Source organism: Podarcis bocagei (genome assembly GCF_964188305.1).
Source record: "Podarcis bocagei genome assembly, chromosome: 12".
In the NCBI taxonomy this organism is placed as follows: Eukaryota; Metazoa; Chordata; class Lepidosauria; order Squamata; family Lacertidae; genus Podarcis; species Podarcis bocagei.
Genome location: NC_138137.1, coordinates 15,043,721 through 15,061,297, shown reverse-complemented (window position 1 = coordinate 15,061,297; position 17,577 = coordinate 15,043,721). Strand labels below are relative to the sequence as shown.

Below are 17,577 nucleotides of genomic sequence, written 5' to 3'. Positions count from 1 at the left end.
GCCAGATAAGCCAAGAATTGGGTTTTTACTAGGGATGAGGGAGAAAATCGATTTGATTTCCATCTTCAAGGCAAATTTGCCTTCACTTTTCCAAAGCAATAGGTGAGATCAAACACAGTCATCCATTGAAATTTACATGTCTTCCTGCTTTCTTCATCCAAGTAATGCGTTCAAAAATTAGGCTTGCCATATATCAAGAAGTGAAAATCCAGACACAAAAGTGGTTGAGTATTTAGTTGAGCTTTTTTCGGGGGAAGGGTAGGCAAAGTTGGTTGTTGTTTTTTTAATAGCTTTTTTTTAAAGCTGGGGTTTTTTTTTGGGGGGGGGAATTCTTCAAAAAACCCAACTCTTCCGATATGGGCTTCCATATACCCAGGTTTCCCCAGACCTTTTAACCACTTCAAGTTGTGCTCATAAAGGTACATATTAATGAAAATAACATACAGAAATGCATTATACTAAAGGGAAATTGCATACAAATATGTGTATATTAAGCAAAATACGTATATTAGGAGAAATCACACAAAAATACTGATGAATCTTCATGAAGACTTAAAAAAAAAGTAATTGTAAACTGATTTGAAAATGTGGAGAACACAATTTAAGATCGGGAAAATGAGAAACGGAAATCGACATATTCACCCATCCCTACTTTGAGCGTAAGACTAAGCAGAGAAAAACAGCTGCCATCTTCTTCTTGAGAACCCACGTGTTTGTTTGTTTGTGGTTTGGCTTAGCATGATAAAAAAATGTAGAATTGTAGAGTTGGAAGGGACAATGAGGAGTCTGTGCAGTGCAGGAAACTTTTTACCCAACGTTGGATTCGAACCCACGACTATGACTTTAAGAGTCTCATGCTCCACCAAACCGGGAAAATATATGAAACTCCCCCCCACACACACACATCATATCGGGGTGTGTTCATCAGCATGTGTGTATGTATTTATGTACAAGTGTAAACGGAAATGGGGGAAGAGGGTAATTTGATTTCCTAAACGTATACCTACTTTTTTCAGGGTCGTAAAGGACAAAAAGGCGAACGAGCAATGACGGTATGCGATAAGCTGCTTCCTCACTTCTGATACACCAGAAACTTATCAACTAGTAAATGAAAATATACATAGAATTGCGTTCTTAACGGCCGAGCTTCAAAATTCTTCCTTGCTAAAGGAAAGGGCAACAAATGATCAGTCAAGCAGGCATTGGGTGGCGAGTTCCCGCCTCCCACCAGTAGAAATAAACACACAAGACACAGATATTTAGGTTAATAGGCTAAAATTGGCCACAGCTTTATTGGTTACAGGTGATGAGCGGTATTGGCTTAGGCATTGGTCCTAATCGACTATCCGGCTTCAGTCTGTCTGCCTGAAGGCCGGGAAGGGTTAACACCAGCAGGCGGAGCCCTGCTAATGCACATCAACTAGGCACTCCCCCGGGGTCACCGCTCGGGGGCGTGCCTTCGGCCCTGGTCTCCATAGGCTTTGGACGGGGCCACGCCCCCCAGAATCCTTTACCGGACTACCCTTCAGAAACTGGGGAGGTGATGGCGCTTCCCCCCCCATTCATCTACATAACAATACCCCGACCAATGCCTAACCGCCAAACCGAGGAAGTTGTGACGATTTGCTACGAGGTAGGCAAAATAACCAAATGGCTGGTGCCAATTTGCCAAGTGGAAAATTCCTACCAGGCCCCTTAATGGCGACCAACCGAAGTCCATAGCAAGGTCAAAGGAGAAACCTTGAAGGGTGGGAGGGTGGGAAATTCACCCAGCTGAGCGGCGGCCAAAGAGGAAGATCCTCTGCCGTGCTTGCCTTAAATGCGGCAAGCCACACCCCTGAGCCAGCCGATTGGCTGGCCAGGGGGATGACGCGGCAGTGGATTCCCCTGATCGTGCAGGGCTGGGAGGCAGCCTCCATTAGTGTGTTGGGGGCGTGACGCTCGCAACACCACCTCCTCCCGAGGTCGGAAGTGGCTTTGAATGGGACAAGTGGGGAATCTGGGCTAAAACATGGAACCTGGTACAGTTCCAACTAATGTCTGCCACCGTAGAGCTTCATTTTTTGACAGCTTGGTGGTTATTTATTGTACCAGGTTAATTTAATTGCCTTTTATTTATTTATTACATGCTGTTTTAGGATTGTTGTACGCAGCCTTCCGATGCCCACCTGGCAATTGGCATTTCGTTGACAGCAAATAAAATTTGTTGTAGCTGTTAAAAATAAGAGCTGTACTTTAGAATGGGCTGCAGCCTTATGCATACTCACCTGGGACGAAGGTCCATTGAACTCACTGTAATTTATGCATGCCTAGAGTTGCACCATTGACCACATTGGTTTTTCCTCCTTATCTACAGCCTTGTGAACTTGTAAACTTCACCAGAGGAAACTGCCGTAAGTAATGACCTCCTCTTAGTACTAAAGACTAGCAGAGGGCCTTGCCAATCTGATACAGTGGTACCCCGCAAGACGAACGCCTCGCAAGACGGAAAACCCGCTAGACGAAAGGGTTTTCCATTTTGGAGGTGCTTCGCAAAACGAATTTCCCTATGGGCTTGCTTCGCAAGACGAAAGCCCATAGGGAAATCTCCGGGGACCTCTTTTAAATGCTAGCGGTGGGGAGCAAAGCCTTTCCCCCCCCTCCGGCCTTCAGAAGAGGTCCAGGAAGGCTGGCGGGGGCCGAAAGGCTTTGCTCCCCAGCGCCAGCATTTTAAAAGCAGTCCGGGATAGCAGGGAAGCGCTTCCTGCTATCCCGGACGGCTTTTGAAGGCAGGAGAGTCTCCGCCAGCAGCGGCAGCGCTGCCGCTGCTGGCAGAAAGGTCCGCGAAGCCTGGGCGCGCTGCGCGCAGGCTTCGACATGCCGGCAAGTCTCCACCAGCAGCGGCAGCGCTGCCGCTGCTGGCGGAGAGATCCGCGAAGCCTGGGCGCGCTGCGCGCAGGCTTCTGCATGCCGGCAAGTCTCCGCCAGCAGGGAAGCCTGGGCCGGACAGCTTTTGAAGGCAGGCGGGGGGAGCAAAGACTTTCGCCCCCGCCAGCCTTCAGAAGAGGTCCAGGACCTCTTCTGAAGGCTGGCGGGGGGCAAAAGTCTTTGTCCCCCCTGCCTGCCTTCCCAGGGGCTTTTAAATCGCCCCGGACAGCGGAGAAGTCCTCCGCTGTCCGGGGCGATTTTAAAATGCCGCCCGCCAGCATTTTAAGATCGCCCCGGACAGGGGAGAAGTCCTCCGCTGTCCCGGGGTTTTTTAAAATCCTGGGGGTGGGAAAAAAAGCCCTTGTCCCCCCCCCCCAGCCTTCAGAAGAGGTCCGGGGACAGACTGTCCCCGGACCTGGTCTGAAGGCGGTTTCCCTAGGAACGCATTAATTGATTTTCAATGCATTCCTATGGGAAACCGTGCATCGCAAGACGAAAAAACCGCAAGACGAAGAGAATTGCGGAACGAATTAATTTCGTCTTGCGAGGCACCACTGTAGTTGTAATTTGACGCAGGTTGTGTGCACTAAATGTTTAGGGAAGTTTTTAATGTGTGACATTTTAAAGTATTTTTAATCTTTGTTGGAAGCTGCCCAGAGTGGCTGGGGAAACCCAGCCAGATGGGCAGGGTACAAATAAATTATTATTATTATTATTATTATTATTATTATTATTATTATATAAATAGATTTAATTCTCCATCCTTTGGGGGATTTCTTTAAAAGTGAACCCCTTTCCTGTCAAAGGAGCTTACTTTCAAAAGCTGTGGTGTCCAAAAGAAGACAGGATTATTTCACCTTTAATAAAGGTAAAGGGACCCCTGACCATTAGGTCCAGTCGTGACCGACTCTGGGGTTGCGGCGCTCATCTCGCTTTACTGGCCAAGGGAGCCGGCATACAGCTTCCAGATCATGTGGCCAGCATGACTAAGCCGCTTCTGGCGAACCAGAGCAGCGCATGGAAAGGTCATTTACCTTCCCGCTGGAGTGGTACCTATTTGCACTTTGATGTGTTTTCGAACTGCAAGGTTGGCAGGAGCAGGGACCGAGCAACGGGAACTCACCCCGTCGCGGGGATTCGAACCGCCGACCCTCTGATTGGCAAGTCCTAGGCTCTGTGGTTTAACCCACAGCACCACCTGTGTCCCTTTAATAGTTGTCTGGAAAAGGTATCTCAGCAGGTTTAACTTTTTCATGGACACTACTGTTAAAGGTGGAAGAACCCTGTCTCTCTTTTGCATCTGCCCTTGGTTAGGAGTGTACCGTAAATGGAGGACAGCAGTAACACAGCACTGGAATGTGTTGATCTGTCTTTTACAATATCACCCCAACGGATAAAAGTATTCCCCCCCTCTCTCTCTCTGTGTGTCATATTCTAATTTTATCAATCCTTTGACCATACACCTGCCATTTTTGCATAGAAACGTTCCCAATGTACAAAAACAGAAAACGATAAATTATGAAACCTTTACAAATACACACATTATAATTTTTGCATCTAAATTGACTTTATTTACTAGTAACCTTCCAGTTAGGACCTGTCTCAAATCGGTCATGTTCTCCTGAAATCTTCAGTTTGCAGATGGTCTTTAATCCTCACAATGGCTATACTGAGGTATTATCTTATAAATAAGCCTAAAAATACCAAGTTCCATAGCTACTCAACGGCCTCGTTCACACAGCAAGCAGCCATGATATGTTAAAGCATGTTTTGGCTGATTGTCCAAACCCTCTCCAGTGGCTTAACTGTGATTTGTTTACTGCCAACAAACCATAGTCAGAAGCCATAGTTGCTTGTGTTAAGTATGGTTTGGCAATATGTGTGAACCCAGCATCTTTCCTTAACCATGGCTTGCTTGCTTACCAGCCTACAAAGGCATGAGGCAAGAGCTGCTGGAAAACAAAACATAGTTTAGAGAAACAAGCCGGGATTTAACTGATGATCTAAGGGACAACTTGTGGTGAACTCGTAAAGAAAACATGGCTTAGTGTTATGTGCAAACCAAGCCAATAATTTCATGGCTGGGCTAAAATCTGAACTCACAATTCCTGGCTTAAATAAGACATGCTGTGACTACATTCTTTCTGCTACTTTGCTTTATCCAAAGCCGAAAGCGAATTTTTCATTGAATGTCGCAACAAGCGAAACGCTCAACACAAGTTCTGTCTGTGTGTTTTTAAGGGTTGTTATTGGATATGTAATGTATGTAAATGAACAAAACCAAAAGACACTAAGTGACATTAAATCACCTTTCTTTTATCCCATCCAGCTTGCTGTATAGGTAAGTAGATCTGCATTGGCTCTCAGTACATTTCTGAGCACAATTCAAAGTTCAATTCACTGAGATCCAGCGCCAAGGGCCTTCTGGCGGTTCCCTCATTGCAAGAAGTGAGGTTACAGGGAACCAGACAGAGGGCCTTCTCGGTAGTGGCGCCTGCCCTGTGGAACGCCCTCCCTTCAGATGTGAAGGAAATTAGCAGCTATCTTATCCTTAAAAGACATCTGTAGGCAGCCCTGTTCAGGGAAGTTTTCAATATTTAATGCTGTATTGTTTTTAACACTCGATTGGAAGCCGCCCAGAGTTGCTGGGGAAACTCAGCCAGATGGGCAGGGTATAAATTATTATTACTATTACTATTACTATTACTATTACAGTGGTACCTCAGGTTACATATGCTTTAGGTTACGTACGCTTCAGGTTACAGACTCCGCTAACCCAGAAATAGTGCTTCAGGTTAAGAACTTTGCTTCAGGATGAGAACAGAAATTGTGCTCTGGCGGCACGGCGGCAGCAGGAGACCCCATTAGCTAAAGTGGTGCTTCAGGTTAAGGACAGTTTCAGGTTAAGAACGGACCTCCGGGATGAATTAAGTACTTAACCCGAGGTACCATTGTATTATTATGCAAACAGATTCTGTTTCAACATATAGGAAAAGGTATCTTTTTTTTCCTGGAAATTTTCTGACTTTTTTCTTTTCCTCCACAATGGCAAGGTATGAACAAGTGTCCAGTATACCCGACTGAAGTAGTGTTTGCCCTTGATATGTCTGGAGACGTTACCCCGGAATCCTTTGACAGGATGAAAGACATCATGACGTCTTTGCTGAAGGGTATCGAGATTAGCAGGAGCAACTGCCCGACTGGCGCACGGGTGTCGGTTCTGTCCTATAACACCAATACGAAGTACCTCATCCGGTTCTCTGACTTCCAGAGGCCGGAGCTTCTGATGGAGGCAGTTCAGAGAATTCCACTGGAGAGGTCCTCCGGCAGGCGGAATATCGGAAGGGCCATGAGGTTTGTGGCCAGGAACGCCTTTAAGCGTCATCGTCAAGGCGCCCTCATGAGGAACGTTGCAGTATTTCTCGCCGCTGGACCTTCGCAGGACGCCACCTCCATCAATACAGCCGTATTGGAATTCAGCGCCCTAGATATCACACCTGTGGTCATTGCCCTCAGGGAAGTGCCTAATGTGAGACAAGCCTTTTCGGTAAGCAGGCTGCAATTGGAAACTCTTTTGGCATTATGTTGTTGTTGTTGTTTAGACATTTAGTCGTGTCTGACTCTTCGTGACCCCATGGACCAGAGCATGCCAGGCACTCCTGTCTTCCACTGCCTCCTGCTGTTTGGTCAAACTCATGCTGGTAGCTTTGAGAACACTGTCCAACCATCTCGTCCTCTGTCGTCCCCTTCTCCTTGTGCCCTCCATCTTTCCCAACATCAGGGTCTTTTCCAGGGAGTCTTCTCTTCTCATGAGGTGGCCAAAGTATTGGAGCCTCAGCTTCAGGATCTGTCCTTCCAGTGAGCACTCAGGGCTGATTTCCTGAGTTGGTCGGGGTATTTCCTTCCTTCTTGCAGTCCATGGGACTCTCAAGAGTCTCTTCCAGCACCATAATTCAAAAGCATCAATTCTTCGGTGATCAGCCTTCTTTATGGTCCAGCTCTCACTTTCATACATCACTACTGGGGAAACCATAGCTTTTACTATATGGACCTTTGTTGGCATTAATGATCAGTCAGCAAATGCATACTGAGTGAATGGGTCTTGCTACTTAAATAAGCTCCTGTTCAGTACTTCTCTTGCTTGGTTCTTGTGAACTATAAAACATCCCTGTACTGAGAGCAAGCATGTCAGGGGAAAGACCAGGCTAGAATGCATTTGCTTAATATCCAGCGTTCTACTTGCAGGGATGGGTTTTTGTTTTTGTTTTAAAGCACCCAAGAAGCATTTAAATGGGAGCATCTAAATGCACACTCTACAAGCATCCCAGAAGCAGATACCCAATCACATCTGCTGTTTGTAAAGACCAGGATTCCGTCACATCAGTTGCAGAAGAACCTGACAGCTTATTTGCAACAGCATTTAGTAAATTTTGCACTATTTTTTTTACCAAACATCTTATTGTCTAGCAGATGGTAATCAGAATGGCAGAATTCAAATTTTAATTCTGAACCAGAATGTCAACATTTGGGGATCTGATTTCAGTGACAAATCCAAATTGTGAAATCGGACATCGGTTAAATTTTGAATTTCAGTTTCAGCTCTAGTTTCTGTATTGCTTGCTCCCTAAGAAACATATAGCAAGATTTTGAAGTTTCCTACAGAATTGTTCTGGGGAAATGTAGAACAGCTTTCGAGGGTGGATCAAGAAGCTCTTTTGTATATCTTACGTTGCTTTAGACATCACCAGAATAGCCAGACAGCAGCAATGTGTTCAGACAAGTGGACCTCAGAGGTGGCGCAATGGGTTGGTGCGTCTGGCTGTTGACCAGAAAGTTGGTGATTCAAACCCACCCAGGGATGGCTGTGGGCAGGGGGTTGGACTAGATGACTCTCAGAGGTCTCTTCCAACTCTACAGTTCTGTGTTTCTAAGTGCTTGTAATATTGGTTTGTGACGTGGAAGTTCATCTACAGATTTTGGAGTGAATGGTAATTTGCAGGACTTAGAGCTTAATTCATTGCCAGCTGAGTATTTGTGTTTGCACCAGAAAAAAACAGCACACTGAAGCAAAATCTGGGCAGTATGAATGGATTCAACATAGTCATATAATGATGAAAGCATAATTAATCTCTATGGAAACATTGCATTCATACTTCCATTAACTCACGCTGCACCTTCACTCCTAGAAATCTGTTCTTCCAGTATCTGATTTGGCTTTCTTCCACCTCAGTCTACATAGCACTGTTTGTAAACGGAACCTCAGTCATAACCCCTGTGGAAGTTCGGGCTGGCAGAATATAGCAATAATTTATTCCAGGATTGTCTATTTCTTTTAATTGCTGTAGCATGTATTCATGAGAGTGAAAGCATATGCTTGACTTCCATTCCAACAATTTAACGACTTCTACAGAGTCTCAGATTTTCCTCTGATTGGTTGCCAACTTTTTAATCTTCTTCTCAGTTTTGCAAGCTGTAAACTCGAGAAAGAGCAGCGAGGAAATAATAATTCAGATTTGAAATAGCAAAACCTCCTAAAAGATGTCCAGCCAATTCTGAAGGGAGTACGATTGTTGGAGCACGATATGGAAAGACAAGTTACATACATTGAGATATTTCTCTTCCATTTTATCAGTGTGAGCAACACATGATGAGTCCTTAATTTATCTTCCAGTTATGTTCTGCATAAATATGGTTTTCTTATCCTCCAACAGCAATGTAGTAGTAGTAGTAGTAGTAGTAGTTATTTCTATGTTGTCCTTTCTCTCATAGAATCCCAGCAGGATTACAATACAAAAATCACGAAATTTCAAATTAAAATGTCTAAAAACTCCATATCTACAATAAGAAACCTAATTTAACACAGCCAGCTCACCATATCAGCCTATGGCTCCCAGGACATATTTTATGTCCCCAAGACTGGGTGAATACTGTAAATACGTCTTGGAACCTGAAAATTATCAGTGTGGAGGACAAATGAACTTACCTAGGGAGTTCCACAATCGGGGTGCCAACACCGAGAAAGCCCTGTTTATGAAAACCACGGGCCATACCTGGTGATGAACAGAGACATCTGATCATCTGCTAATTGATGAGAGGGAGGTTGTTGATTTTGGTTGACCTCAAACCTTCCCAGTCTCTCATCCTACCTTCCATACTGTTCTGAAGGGTCCCTCAACCTTCTGGAGTGGATTATAATCAAGAGTACCTCCGTTTATTCTCGGAAGAGAAGGACTTGGTGTACTGTGCAGATATTGCGCAGCTTCTGCTCAAGCTTGGAGTGCCACAGTACGAACCCAAAGATTGGAGACTGTTCATTGACAGCAGCAAGTGATCACTGAAATGTGTTCTGCTACACAACGGCAACCAGTTTGCCTCTATGCTCCTGGCTCACTCGAGTACACTGAAGGAGAACTATGAAGCGGTTAAGTATGTGCTGGAGAAAATTGGTTATGATCAGCATAAGTGGTTTATTTGTGTTGACCTGAAGATGGTGAACTTTTTGTTGGGACAACAGCCTGGCTTCACCAAGTACCCATGTTTTCTGTGCATGTGGGATAGTAGGGACCGTGCTCAGCATTACACGAAGAAGGACTGGCCTGTGTGGGAGGAATTGGTGCCTTGCAAAGAAAGGAACGTCATCAACGACCCTCTGGTGGACAGAGACAGAATACTCTTCCCACCGCTGCACATCAAGCTTGGCTTAATCAAGCAGTTCACCAAGGCTCTGGACAAGGATGGTGACTGCTTCACTTACTTATGCCAGGCTTTTCCAGGATTGACCATGGAGAAGTTGAAAGCTGGCATCTTTGACGGTCCTCAGATCTGTCAGCTCATCAGAGATCCAGAGTTCGGAAACTCAGTGAACGAAGTGGAACTGGAAGCGTGGAAGGCATTTGTTCTGGTAGTGAAGAACTTTCTTGGCAACAATAAGGCCAGAAACTACGCAGAACTTGTCAACAACATGCTGACTGCTTTCAGAAACCTGGGCTGCAACATGAGCGTCAAGATGCACTACCTATTTTCACATATGGACCAGTTTCCTGAGAACCTGGGTTCAATGAGTGACGAGCAGGGGGAGAGATTCCATCAGGACATGAAAGAGATGGAGACCAGGTATCAGGGTTGCTGGGACGCAGTCATGATGGCTGACTACTGTTGGACTCTGAAGAGAGACCTCCCTGCCGCTGAGCATTCCAGGAGTTCCAAGAAACGGAAGTTCAAGCCCTGAAGTTTGAAAAATGGTGAAGCAACATGCAATTTACGTGTACTTACCTTTATCAATGCCCACCATTCAGTTTACAGTAAACCTGACCTGATGGAGAGAAACGGATGCCATTTCCTGATTCAGCAGTGCAAAAATACCCCAAATCAGTTGTAGAAATCTAGACAACATTCAAAAAGTAAAAAATTGTTGCCCAGTGTTATCAATGGGTGGAGATGGGAAGATTTTCATGGGTGAAAATCAGCTTCCTCCTTCCATTTGTGGAAGCATGTACTGGAAGAAAAATCTGTCTGTGAATGAAAGGGAGCCAATGGATTCTAACCTACATTTTTCATGCAATTCCTTTTGTTTAAATGTGTGTTTTGTAATTTTTTAAAAAATTACATTTATTTAGGCAGATGATACTCAGCGATTTCAGTTATTTGTTTGGGAAACGAAGGAGGATGAGAACCTGAACACGGTCTCACGTTGTGCTCTCTGTTTCGGTAAGGCCATTCATTTTGTTCGTTCTTAAATTAGTGTATGTAGAATAATCTCCCCCCCCCCGCCCACCCGTTCTGACAGGTCTTCTTAATTTCAGAACTCAAACTTATTCGTTCGGAAGTTGGATGAGTTTGCGGATAACAAGCACCAAGTATTCTAAATGTTGTTTCATTATTCTCAGCGGAAAAGCTGCTGTGGCAATTCTCAGGTCAAGGTGGCAGCAAAGACCTTGAGGCTAAAAGCTTCTGCCCACTTGCAAGGGACAGAGAGCCCCATTGAAATCAGTGGGATGTCTAAGTAAGCATTTATAGGATTGTGTAGGTAATGACATAATCACAGTAGAGTCCAACTGGGAGCACCCCAAAGCAGATACCTTTCCCTATAAGTTGGCAGGATACCAGTGGCATGGCCCTATATGTCCAGTCTATACGAATCAAATGCCCCATATTTCAGTATTTCAGCGTACTCACAGGCCAAAATTAAAGCCACTTGGGCAATACCCTATGGCTGTTACCATAAATGATCTACACTTATCATTTAATTTGTACATAAAGGAGGAAAGGGTGTAACTTTGCCATTACCGTTGCAAGAGGAAGCATATTTTGCTTCTGGATGATTAATGCATATGTGACCGCAGGTATAATCTTAAAAGACACCTTTTCCATCGTCTCTCATATAGCATACCGTTTACCTGTTGTTTTTAGAAATATGCCTATTAATAATAATTGTAAAACATTGCTGATTATTTCAGGTCAGGATCCCTTTGGGGTTAGAATGCATGCTTTGCCAATTGTTTAATCTAACAGCTTCATTGACTAAACTTTGCAGCTGTAGTTTTTGAACATATGGAGAAAGTGAATTTTTTTGGGTAAGCATTTGACGACATTTGTTTTTTTCCCTAATTTTCCATTGTTATTCTGGCCTGTGATTTTACCATTCTTGTATTATTATTTTTAGTGTTTTAAATATTGATGTCTATTTGTATTCTCACCATGCAAACAGCCGTAAACAATGGAATAATTAGAACTAAATAATTAAGCAACAAAAAGTGCATTGCCTCATCTCTGAGTGAGGCCTAAATAAACTGTGGTATAAAGAAAATATATTTCAAGTAAGGAGCATGCTCTCCATTAGCTAGGATTATATATAACTTGGAATATATAGACCATAAAATATAGCCTCTCTTATATATACACCGTATTTTTCCGTGTATAAGACGCCCCCATGTTTAAGATGAACCCCCCCTTTTTAAACCCAAAATTAAGAAAATGCACTATGTATAAGACATGTATAAGACAACCTCTTATTTTAAACTTCAAAAATTTAGGAAAAATATAGTCTTATACACAGAAAAATACAGTATATATATATATATATATAGAGAGAGAGAGAGAGTGTATAAATATGTTTAGGGCTGTTTTTTTCTGTTCTCTGTCTCAAATAGCGAGCATTTCAGAAATAATTGTTTAGAAATAGCTTTAAGAGAGAAGCAAAGCAAAATTTGAGCAGTGTCTAAACACATCTTATCAGATGCTCCATGCAATTCCTTGCTGCCTAATGTTTCTTTCGCAGATAAGTGTAACCCTGCTCCAGAATGCCGGGTGATGGATTCCCCTCCCATCCTAATCAACATGGACATCACATACATCCTCGACAGCTCTCGGAATGTGGGGAGTGAGGACTTTGAGACCATGAAGACCTTTGTGAGCAACATGTTGGATTCTTTTGTTGTTGCTTCTCTACCCATGGAGTCGTATGGAGGGGCAAGGGTGGCATTGGTGCAGCAGGCTCCGCAAAATTTCACTGTCGACGGATTCTCAAGGCCAGTGAAGGGAGAGTTTGACTTGGTCTCCTATGACAACAAGAACCTGATGAAAATGCACATCGAAGAAGTTCGCCAGCTGGAAGGTCCATCAGCAGTAGGACATGCTCTAGACTGGACCATCAGCAACATATTTTTGGAAGCCCCCAACCCGAGAAAACACAGGGTCATCTTTACAATACTTGGGAGTCAGACAAGTTCCTGGGACAGGGAGAAACTGAGGAAAATGTCACTAGAAGCCAAGTGCCAAGGGTTCACTATGCTCACCTTAGCTCTTGGAAGTAGAGTTGACGATATGGAGATGACAGAACTCTCTAGTGCTCCAGTAGAGCAGCACCTGTTGGCACTGGGCAGGACTGGTAAACTGGAATTGCCATATGCTCTGGAATTCAGCCGAGCCTTCTTAAATCTTTTAAAACGTAAGTGCTACGCAGTTGGGCGTGCTTCCTTTGCTACTGAGTGATGCTGTGCTAGGGGCTGTTTATCTGCCATTCTAGGTGGCCTGTTACTTCATACATAAATTTGCCTTGGTCCATTTAGAGCAGGGGTGTCCAACAGGTTGATCACAGTCTACTGGTAGATCCCCGTGAGGTTTTGGTAGATCACGGTCGATCTCTGGCTCCCTTTCCTTAGCGTCGCTAAAACTGACTCCTGCTACACCCTCTCACCCCATCCTCCATTGTTGTATGATCTCTGGAAGGGAAGACGGAGTTTTCTCTGTGCTGCTGTTGCTGTTTTCATCCATATCCATCTTTTTAAACCCCTCAAAATTGGCCTTTTCTCCTCTGTAAAAAAGCTTAACAGCTTTGAGCTGAACCCCCCTACTCACTTGTAGACCTCAATGGGGATTGCGTCCAGGCGAGTGGGTAGAAAACTGCAGCTGTTAACCCACTTACAGGGGAATAAGCCCCATTGAACATGGTGAGGTTCACTCAGAAGTGAGTAAGTATGTCTAGGGTTGCACTCTTAAGCGATACACAAATTTGATCCCAGCGTGTAATTTTTCTTGGGGCAGGATTTGACTTGTTTTGATGCAGAAGAAGCTTGGCATGACATGGACGTCCATCAAGTTTCTTCAGAAGAGGCTGCAAAGTTTGCACTTGAGTGTTTTTCAGGGTGTTGTCCCTAATAGAAAAACAATCAAAACATTCACAGCAGATTAAAGGAGACCTAGGCAATGGCATAAGGGACACAGGTGGTGCTATGGGTTAAACCACAGAGCCTAGGACTTGCTGATCAGAAGGTCGGCGGTTCGAATCCCCACTACGGGGTGAACTCCCGGTGCCCCTGCCCACCTAGCAGTTTGAAAGAGCGTCAAAGTGCAAGTAGATAAATAGGTACCGCTCCGGCAGGAAGGTAAACGGCGTTTCCGTGTGCTGCTCTGGTTCGCCAGAAGCGGCTTAGTCATGCTGGCCACATGACCCGGAAGCTGTATGCCAGCTCCCTCGGCCAATAAAGTGAGATGAGTGCTGCAACCTCAGAGTCAGCCACGACTGGACCTAATGGTCAGGGGTCCCTTTACCTTTACCTAGGCAATGGCATCAGTCTATTTTTCCTGGATGCATCACTCCTAAAGCTTCACTGCTGTTGCTTTGGAGCAAGAAAGGAGCTGTGGCTCTCAACCACAGTTAGGCAGGATTTAGTATAAATAATAAATTGTTGTGTTATTAGAAGAAGAGTTTGGATTTGATATCCTGCTTTATCACTACCCGAAGGAGTCCCAAAGTGGCTCACATTCTCCTTTCCCTTCCTCCCCCACAACAAACACTCTGTGAGGTGAGTGGGGCTGAGAGACTTCAGAGAAGTGTGACTGGCCCAAGGTCACCCAGCAGCTGCATGTGGAGGAGCGGAGACGCGAACCCAGTTCACCAGATTACGAGTCTACCGCTCTTAACCACTACACCACACTGGCTCTATTATTATTATTATTATTATTATTATTATTTAAAAAAACTCAACAGATTTATGGAGGGTGCCCCATATGTCCAGAGATTATAAATCTGAAAGTTCCTAACACCATGTTCTATGGCAGTCCATGTTTTCAGTTTTGATTTACCCAGAGAACTCTGTGCTTACTTCATTGCTTTCCTTTCCCTTTTCTTTTCCCTCAGGAGAAATGAATCCTTATCCTCCTCCAGGCCTGCAGGAAGAATGTGAAACCCTGGATCGAGGAGACACTTACCAGCAGCTAATGAGGAGGACTGACAGGTACAAATATATATATATATATCTGTTCCTCTCCTCTAGAATTAGGGACAAAAACTTACATTGGCTTTAGCAGGAGCAGGAAGCAAAATTTGGAATTGATCTAGGGCAGGGGTGGCCAACTCCTGAGGGACTGCGATCTACTTTCAGAATTAAATCTGACAGTGATCTACCCCCATTTTTGAGGGGTTCAGGTCAAAGGCAGAAGGCAGAAGGCCTTCTCAGTAGTGGCCCTCCCACCAGATGTCAAAGAGAACAACAACTACCAAACTTTTAGAAGACATCTGAAGGCAGCCCTGTTTAGGGAAGCTTTTAATGTTTGATGTATTACTGTATTTTAATATTTGGTTGGAAACCTCCCAGAGTGGCTGGGGAAGCCCAGCCAGATGGGCCAGGTATAAATAAATTATTATTATTATTATTATTATTATTATTATTATTATTATTATTATTATTATTATTATTATTATTAATGTTGTTGTTGTTAGGAGAGGAAATGCCCCTTTTTTGTTGAGCTTATTTTATACCCTGTTTTATGCCCATTTTGTTGGGGTTCCGTGGGGTGGCACTTTTAAGGGGGAAGGGGATTAGTCGCTCACCAAAACAGCGCAGGGGAGAGAGACCAAGGCCGGGTGCTCTTAGGCAAAAGCAAATGAAAATGAGCCCGCCATCGACAGCGACCGATTGCAACCTCCTGGGGATCGACCAGTCGATCTCGATCGACCTGTTGGACATCCCTGATCTAGGGTATCCATATATCTTAGAATAATAGAATCTTTTGTATGACTCTTCTGCCAAACATGTCTGAAGTCTTATCTCTTCTGCCCTGCCCTCCATTCCCCTTTTCAGTATCGTTTTCCCTGAAATAGTTTACAAAGATTCTTTGCGACCGTCCCCATCACCCGGAGGAAACGTGCAAGAAGAAATTATGGCAGCCACCCAAGAACCCATTAAGTACAGAGAAGAAGAGAAACAGTATGATGATTTCACAGACGTCGGTGTTCAAGGTGAATGACGTTTTGAGCTAATTCAGAGAACAGTACGTATGTTTGCTTGTATAGATAGATAGATAGATAGATAGATAGATAGATAGACATTAGAAAGAATGACTGTGATATCCATCACCCCTTATATTTCTCATTGGTAGCTCCAATCTGCTGTGCTAAAGTTTGAGGTGGTTTGCAGCAAGCAGAACGATCATCTGCCATTTCCCCCCAGAATGGAATCTATAGATGGATCCAGTCATTCTGATGTCTATCACATCGTTACCGCAGAGAAACAGCACCTGTGCTTTCTTCTTGTGTCTTTCTACATGTTCGATAAAGTTACAATCTTTTTTCAAAAATAATTTTTATTGGAATTTTATTTACAACGTAACATAAACCCCCACCCCAATACACAACCCACCCTCATTAAACGTGAACATAACATACAGCGAGCATAACATACAACAATACAAACAACGAAATAAAAGACTTCCTTTATCCTGTATCTGGCCTCCTTATTTACTTCTTATAAACTGTTTCCTTTATTAGTAAGCTTTTTCTAATTATAACTGAAATATCCACAAAGTCTCCTGCAGATATTAATCAAAACAAGTCCAGGTATGTATTTTAGGGCACTGTTTTGTGAAGTATTCTCTGCATTTTCCCCATGTTTTTTGAAACTCTTGTCTAGTGTGATCTCTAATTGCCTCTGTTAATCTAGCCAGTTCAATATACAGTGGTACCTCGGGTTACATACGCTTCAGGTTACATACACTTCAGGTTACATACGCTTCAGGTAACAGAACTAACCCAGAAATATTGCTTCAGGTTAAGAACGTTGCTTCAGGATGAGAACAGAAATTGTGCTCCAGCAGCGTGGCAGCAGCAGGAGGCCTCATTAGAGGGACACGACTAAACGACTAAACAACAACTGTACTATAAAATAAATTAGACAGTATTGTAGATGATAGAAATTAAAATTAATTTTTTTTATTACCTGCATTGATGATCGTCATTGTTTGGATGGGGGGCTTCTATCCATTTCCATAGTCATGTTGTGGTTGTTTAGTCGTATAGTCATGTCCGACTCTTCGTGACCCCATGGACCAGAGCACGCCAGGCACTCCTCTCTTCCACTGCCTCCCGCAGTTTGGTCAAACTCATGTTGGTAGCTTCGAGAACACTATCCAACCATCTTGTCCTCTGTCATCCACTTCTCCTTGTGCCCTCCATCTTTCCCAACATCAGGGTCTTTTCCAGGAAGTCTTCTCTTCTCATGAGGTGGCCAAAGTATTGGAGCCTCAGCTTCAGGATCTGTCCTTCCAGTGAGCACTCAGGGCTGATTTCCTTCAGAATGGATAGGTTTGATCTTCTTGCATTCCATTGGACTCTCAAGAGTCTCCTCCAGCACCATAATTCAAAAGCATCAATTCTTCGGCGATCAGCCTTCTTTATGGACCAGCTCTCACTTCCATACATAGTCATACAATCAATCAATCAATCAATCAATCAATCAATCAGTAGATGAACTGGGTTTCACACAGTCACAAAAACAAATTAACCGAAAAAGCCTCAAAAACGAAAACGCAAAATAAATAGCAAGTGCAAAAGCGCCAAACTTAATCCATTCCGGAAGTCCGTTTGACTTCCAGAATCTTCAAAAACCAAGGCGCAGCTTCTGATTGGTGCAGGTGCCCTGGAAACAATAGCCGACAACCGCATTGGACATTCCGAAAAATGTTAGAAAAACGGAACACTTGCTTCCATGTTTTGGCCATTTGGGAACCAAGGTGTTTGAGAACCAAGGCGTTTGAGAACCAATGTACTACTGTACAACATAATGGGGATATTCGTGTGAACATTCTGCCTCGTTTTATGGGAAGGATTGCCAGTTTGGCTAGCGTGTGTCAACTGACCCCCGAAAGTGTAGTAATACTGATGTTTGGCCATGG

General features: G+C 44.0%; 1 protein-coding gene and 1 long non-coding RNA gene across 3 annotated transcripts in view; one reads left to right on the top strand and one right to left on the bottom strand.

Moving 5' to 3' along the window:
• The window catches only part of LOC308570294, a 38,683-nt gene that overhangs the window by 2,010 nt on the left and 19,096 nt on the right, over nt 1-17,577 (bottom strand). The window lies entirely within an intron of this gene.
• LOC308569974 (collagen alpha-4(VI) chain-like) overlaps nt 1-17,577 on the top strand; it is a 99,096-nt gene that overhangs the window by 76,393 nt on the left and 5,126 nt on the right. For both annotated transcript variants that reach the window (XM_081164252.1, XM_081164251.1), the window contains 8 exons: nt 1,017-1,052; nt 2,357-2,393; nt 5,237-5,248; nt 5,961-6,454; nt 10,524-10,614; nt 12,185-12,853; nt 14,546-14,642; nt 15,489-15,646. In XM_081164252.1, the coding sequence (XP_081020378.1) occupies nt 1,017-1,052; nt 2,357-2,393; nt 5,237-5,248; nt 5,961-6,454; nt 10,524-10,614; nt 12,185-12,853; nt 14,546-14,642; nt 15,489-15,646 (1,594 nt within the window). The remainder of the gene's footprint in view (nt 1-1,016; nt 1,053-2,356; nt 2,394-5,236; nt 5,249-5,960; nt 6,455-10,523; nt 10,615-12,184; nt 12,854-14,545; nt 14,643-15,488; nt 15,647-17,577) is intronic.